Consider the following 6,984-nt stretch of genomic DNA (forward strand, 5'->3'; position numbering starts at 1 on the left):
GCCACGACGGGAACTCCGGATTGAGTTAATATGAATGTATCAATATTGGCTCACTAGTTGTGACAAATGTGCCGTAACAATATAAGATCTTAACAAGAGGGGAAATTGGGTAGGGGGATACGCAAAGTCTTTGTATTATTTTGCAACTTACTCATACATCTAAAACTCTCCCAAAATAGAAGATTGATTTAAATACAAACATAAACAAATGAGTGAAGAAAAATGTACTGGAAATCATTGAAACGTCGCTTGTGATACGGGAACTTCATGGTATAGAAATAATTTTTCAGTGGAGTTATTTTAAAAGTTAATAGGGGAGTTCCTGGTGTGGCTCAGTGGTTAATGAATCCGACTGGGAATCATGAGGCTGCGGGTTCCATCCTTGGCCTTGCTCAGTGGGTTAAGGACCCGGTGTCGCGTGAGCCGTGGTGTAGGTCGCAGATGCGGCTCGGATCCCGCGTTGCTGTGGCTCTGGTGTAGGCCAGCGGCTACAGGTCCAATTGGACCCCTAGCCTGGGAACCTCCATATGCCACGGGAGCGGCCCTAGAAATGGCGAAAAGACAAAAAAAAAAGTTAATAGGAAGGTCACGTGGGATCAAGGCTGGGTTGGGGCGGGGTCAAGGCGTGCTGGGGGCGGGGTCAAAGCCTTGGCCAGGGCGGGGGCAGGGTCCAGGCCCAGGGCTGAGTCAGGCCAGGTTCAGGCCCAGGTCCACAACACTGACAATGGTCTCAGAGGCGAGGCTTCGACAAGTAGGAGGCCAGCCTGCCGCCCTCCTCTGGCTGCAGCTGGTGCTGCTGCCGCCATGGTCGCCCACCACCACCCTAAACCTGCGAGGGTCCTGGGCCGACCCCGGCCCAGCTCCTGCAGCCGTGCGAGCGGTGGAGGGTGGGCCTCTGACTCCGGAAGCACAGCCATTGGCCTGGGCAGCCACAGGTGCGTGGGGGCCTCTGTGTGGGGCTGAGAAGGTGGGCCTGCAGGGCCTGAGGGGGCTTGACTGTGACCAGGGCTTGGTGCCCAGGGTCACTGAACCTCTTCTTTTGTTTGCGGTCAGGTCCACCTAACCAGGCAGCCCAGAGACCACCTTAACACAGGTGGGTCACAGGACCCCTACTGAGGGGCCTCTGGGATGGAAACTGCCCCAGGACCCTTGTGGGGCTGTGCAAGTGGGCACTGGCAGGGTCCAGCCTGAGGCTGGGTGGAGGAAAGCCCAGGACTGCTGAGTGAGGAGCCCTGAGTCCCTGGGGCCCAGGCCCTAGAGCAGGATGCCTGCTCTAGGGGCCTGGCCTCACCCCTGCCCTCAGGTGTGGGTCCTAGAACCATGGCTGTCTTCATTAGCCCACTCCCTCTTATTTATTTAATTTTTTGGCCACTGCATAGAGTGTTTTTTAATCAATTAATTTATTTTTTCCGCTGCTGGCCGCGGCTTAATGTGGGATTCCCAGTTCCTGGACCAGGCATTGAACCCTGGCCGTAGTGGTGAAAGCACCAAGTTCTAACCACTAGACCACCAGGGAACGCCCACCCCTCTTATTTATAAATGGAGAATCCTGAGTCAGAGGCAGGGAGTGACTTTCCCCAGGTTGATGCTGAAGCTCAGTCTCTGTGGACATGCTCTGAATTGAATCTCAGAGACAGAGTTGTGGGTGAAGTAGAAAAGAACAGCTTAATTGCTTTGCCAGGCAGAGGGGGCCACAGTGGGGTAACAGCCTCAAGGCTGTGTGCCCCCACCTCGAGGGCTGAGTGAGGTTCAAAGAGCAGGGCTTGATCAGCTTGTAGACTTTCTTCGGATTGGTGGGTGGTGAGGTACTTGGGAGTCAACCTCATCCACCTTCTGGTTCCACCTTGTTTGGGTCTATGTGCTTGTGTGCAGCATATAGGTAACTTCTTCCACCTGGTGGGGTTTCAGTATCTGCAAAACATTTCCAAGGACATGGCTCAGAATATTATCTATAGTCCTTGAGGAGGAGCTAAATATTCTTACTCTGTTTAATCGTTAAAATATTATTTTGCTTTGCTTGACTGTTTTCCTTTCTTCCTGCACTTTTCCACTTCTCCAGGTAAATGTACTCTGTGACTAAAGTTTTCTACAGACAAAAGGCAGTCAGAGGACATGGGTGGGGGTCTATTAGGGGAGGCCTCATGGGGTCCTGCTAAGTTCCATGGTCACACATCACCCCAGACTCCTGCCTGCAGATCTGCTTCTCTAAGATACTGGGGCAAAGTGGAGGGGCACCGGCCCTTAGAAGCTATGATTTGAGTGCATAATGTTGGCAACTTCGGAGACCTTGAGTTGTTGAGGTGTGTTAGTTCAGGGAAATAAGGCCTGGCACATGGCCAGCCTTTGGCAGACTCCCTCAGTGATGTCCAGCTCAGCGGATATGCTGCCATGAGCTGTTGCCACCTTTGGTCACCCTTGGCATCTCACCACAGCCCTGGGCCTTCATGCTCAGAAAGCCTGCTCCATTGTGCTCTGCTGTCAAATTCTCAGTGGCAGCTGGTAAAGGCAGAGTCCAGGCAGCCGTGTCATTTTGGCCAGGCCACTGGACACTTGCCCTTGGTTTTCCCATCTGTGAAGTGGAGGGGGCCTCCCTGGTAGTGGCATTTGGGGTCTCACCCATGTCTCTATTGTAGGTGGCAGGGGAGTCTCCACAGCGTGCGGGAAACCCAAGGTGATGTGGCGGATCTCTGGTGGTCAGGATGTGGTGGCTGGCCAGTGGCCATGGCAGGCCAGCCTGATGTACCAGGGCTTGCATGTCTGTGGAGCTGTCCTCATCAACTCCCGCTGGCTGGTTTCTGCTGCCCACTGCTTTCTCAAGTGAGTCCTCTTTCCTAGGGTGCCAGCAGAGGCACTGGCAGGGGAGGAGGTGAGGGTGTCCCACCCCGGCTCCTCTGGGCTTTCCTCTGGGGCTGTCTGTGGCCCACAGGTCCATGTCATTCCTGCCTTTGACCTGTGTACCTTCTACCTGGACTGTCCTCCTGGCTCCCTTTCCCAGACCCTCCCCAGACTCTGCCCTCAGCCCCTGGGCCTGTCTCCCAACACAGATGTGCCCCAGAAGAGTAGCAGTGTCCATTCTGGCTGCCATGCAGTGTGGACCAATCTCAGATCACAGTTTCTCAAGGTCCCCACATTTCCAGGTTTCTGAGTCTAGGCAGGGACATGGGACCTCATGTCTGGCAAGCAGCTGAATGGCTCTACTTTTTACTCTTGCAAAACTGTGTGCCCAGGAGGAATCATGGTCACTAGTGTGCATGTGGGAGATGTGGTGCCAGGCTGTGCGGGTGGGAGATGGGGCACCCTGGGAGAGTGATGTGGCTGCTCAGGAGTCTGACACACCTGGCGCTCCTGGGTCTGCTCAGTGCCCAGCTTGTGAACAGATGAGGAGGCATCCCCAGGGAGTTGGAACATCACAGCCCAGGTCTGGGAGCTGGAGCTTTGGGAGCTCAGAATCTGATCAGCACCTACTCTATGGGAGCAGCTGTGTTCAGGGCAAATGCAAGGTTCTGTTTCCTACACTCAGTTGCTCCTTTACCTTACAGATCTTTGGCAAGTGCTTCTAACTGAGCGGAGAAACAGCTATTTGGCAGGAAGGTGGTTAAAGGAGGGAGGGGTCAGGAAAATTGTGGGGCCATAAGGTGGGTTGTAGGAGCCTTGGGAAGGTAAAAGTAGAGCTGGGATCAATCCAGAACATCTCCTGTAAACAATCCAAGGGCCTTCATTTGATGAGCCCACCAAAGACCTTTCCAGCACAAGGATTCAATGCTCCTCTGATTCTTGGATATGGTGGAGAAACCATATGTCTGAGGTTGTAAGTAGAATATCAGTCTCAAGAAAGAAGTGCTCCTGAACTTTAGGAATGCAGAGACCAAGGCTGGCACCATGGGGGGGTGCAGGGGTCCAGGTGGATGTCAGCAGTTAGATGAATATGCAGGGGAAGAGACCTAGCCCACACTCAGGGATGATGGTGACAGCATGCTCTTCCTCCTCCAGAAAATCCCATGCTCCAGAGAACTACCGGGTCCTGTTAGGAAGCACGCAGCTGTTTGAACACACTCAGCACACCCTGGAGATGTCCGTGAGCCAGATTGTCATGCACCCAGACTTTGAGAAGCTTCATCCCTTCGGAAGTGACATAGCCATGTTGCAGCTGCTCTTTCCTGTGAACTTCACTTCCTACATCATCCCTGCCTGCCTCCCAGCCCCTGGCTTGCAGCTGCTTAATAATGCATCCTGCTGGATAACTGGCTGGGGGATGCTCAACGAGGAAAGTGAGGGGGTAGGGGAGAGGCTGGGGTGGGAGGGCAGATAAGGGGGAAGCGAGGAGGAGGAAGAAGGGAAGGAGGACAGAGGAGGGGAGGAGGGAAGTAGGGGTGCCCAGGCAAAACAACCGCTGGACCTTGGTCCACTGTGCCTCATTTCCAGAGGACTGGACCATTCTGGCTCTAGTTCTGAAAGTGTGTGATTCTAAAATTCAGTGTTCCCTAAGTGCAAAGCTCTGAAAATCTGGGAATCTTTGACTGTTGGATGTTAAGAACTCAGGTTCTTGGAATCTGTCAGCTTCTTGATTTCAAGGCCTTAATCAACTATAGATCTAAGATGACTTGATTCAACTCAGAGGTCCTGCTTGGGGCCTGGCCCCTTCTAGGCCACTGAGGAACCAAGATTTCCCATTGGAGGCACTTAGGAAAAATGGAAAGAAAACATATTTATGACTTCTGACCTGTGAGCCTCCAAGGTCAAGTTAGAATGACTACAACTTAAGAGTGTTTCACTCTTTGAACCTCACTTTGCACTTCTCCCAACCCAGGTCAACTGTCTACTTTGTGGGTTTATTAGGTGAACTGAGTAACACAGAAAAAGTTTGTGTTTTTCTAAGATTGAAAGGGAAGAAATGCAGGCAAAAACTCATGAGTAAGAGTGTTTATTAAAGAAAAGAGTGTTTATGGTTGGGCACAAGCTTATGTGGCAGAGTTAGGGGGAAAAGAATGTGTATTTGCAATTATTTGTAAGGTTGTAATTTGGTAGGTGTTTCTCAGGATAGGAGATCAGATTTTGATCAGACCCTGTCTTCACTGGGTGGGATGTGCCAGCATTGCTGGCCCTTCTCAATAGTGTATCAGTAACAATCCCCAACCACAGGACAGACAACCAGGTCCCCAGCATTGTCACACACACACACACACACACACACACACCACACACCACACACACACACACACAGTCTGGTTCTTCCTTGAGGACAGGGACTCTGTCTTTCTTGTTTTAATATCCCAGCCTATGCCCCAGGGCCTGGCAGCGGGGTAGGTGGCAATGCTGCCACCCTGGTCCTGTAGACCACCCGTTCTTGCATGGACCTCCAGACTGGTCTGCTAGCTCCCACCCTGTGTGCCCTACTTTAGTCTCCACACAACTGCCTGAGTGTTTGCTTTGAAGCAGGTGTTGTGCCAGTTCCCTGCTCTTTATCCTCAGTGCCTTCTCATTTATGCTTAGAAAACTGTCCAAATGTCCTACCTTGGCTCTCAGGCCCTGTGCAATGTTGGCCCCCATTCCTCTCTGCTCAGCTCCTACTGCACCCTCACCCAGGCCATCCCAGCCACCAGGCCCCTTCCTGCCTTGAATATCCTGAGGCTGTCCCCACCTCAGGACCTTTACCTTGGCTGTTTCCCCAGCCTCACAGGCTCTCCCTGCTAATCTGGGTGACTCATTTCTTTGATATACAACTCAGCTCCTCCTCTGAAGAGTTTTCCTTGATGTGAAACCTAAAACAGGCAATCCATAATGTCACATTTCCCTGTTGTATTTCCTTACCACACTTCTCAGAGCTAAATAATCCTACTTATTTACTTCACTTACCCTGTTTCCCCAACTAAAAATGTTCCCCTCTATCACTAGTGTCTAAACAATAGCTAACCTGAAGACAGATGAATAAATGAGTGATTGAATGAGAGGATGGATGGGGGATGGATAGGAGGGAAGATGAGTGCCTGGAGGGGAAGATGGTTGAGTGGGTGGGAAGAGGGATGGAGAGAGTGGATATATTGATTGATGGAGGGAGAATGGGGAGATAGATCCAAAGATGGATAGGCCAGCAGATAGATGGAAGGGTGAGTGGATGAATGGGGCATGAGACAAGATGGGTAGATGATGGACGGAGGAATTAGTGGAGGGAAGGAAAGGTAATGATTGACAAGTGGAAGTGGAAAGGATGGTTTGTGAGAGGGTAGGTGGGTTGGTGAATGGTTGCTAAGCATCAGTGGCATGCAGGGGGTGGGTTGGTGAATGTTGCTAAGCATCATGATTGGCATGCATTGGTAGGATTTGCCTTTTTTCTTTATGGACTACGAGTGGTGTGGTCTATTGCTATGAGAGAGGTGGTGGGAATAGGATGAGTTTGGAAACGTTTGAGAAGCAGGGGAGGCCTTATTAGGCATAGGTAGAAGACTGATAGAGAGCTGAAAGCTCAGCTTTGCTGAGAAAACCCTATGATTCAGGGGTGGTGGTGAGCAGTAAGGCAGAAGGCCTGTAGCTAAGCTCTAGCAAACTTCACTGACTTCCTTCTTATCCTCACAGCGCCTCTGCCCACACCCTTCCATCTCCAGGAGGCTAAGGTGGGCCTCATTGAGAACCAGTTCTGTAATCTGGTATATGGACACAGGCTCAGCAAGAACTTCTCCGTGTATGAGGAGATGCTGTGTGTTGGGGACTTCTCTACAGGAAAGGCCATCTGCCATGTAAGTGAGTCATTTCCTTTTGCCTGTTCATATCATGGTGGGAGGCGTGTTGCTCCACTCTCTTTGTGAGACCCCTGGTTTTTTTGTAGCCTTCTGTTTCGTCCTGCCCTCTACCTCATAGAGAGAGATAGAGATGGATAGAATCTTCACAATTCAACAGTACACTCATGTCTGGAAATTAATCATAGAAACTGTACCAAAGCCCTAAAGAAAAAGACACGGGGAAAAAAAAGTAGGTAATTAGGAAGAGATA

General features: G+C 51.2%; 1 protein-coding gene across 1 annotated transcript; it reads left to right on the forward strand.

Annotated features, from left to right (window-relative positions):
• Nucleotides 1-617: 617 nt before the first annotated feature.
• On the forward strand, nucleotides 618-6,731 carry LOC100513889 (putative serine protease 47; the record flags this gene model as incomplete). Its single annotated transcript, XM_021081397.1, has 4 exons — nucleotides 618-935; nucleotides 2,634-2,817; nucleotides 3,991-4,268; nucleotides 6,571-6,731. Coding segments are annotated over exons 1-4 (834 nt in total), but the record flags the coding sequence as incomplete, so codon positions are not given.
• Nucleotides 6,732-6,984: the final 253 nt, after the last annotated feature.

Source organism: Sus scrofa, unplaced genomic scaffold (genome assembly GCF_000003025.6).
Source record: "Sus scrofa isolate TJ Tabasco breed Duroc unplaced genomic scaffold, Sscrofa11.1 Contig155, whole genome shotgun sequence".
Classification (NCBI taxonomy): domain Eukaryota; kingdom Metazoa; phylum Chordata; class Mammalia; order Artiodactyla; family Suidae; genus Sus; species Sus scrofa.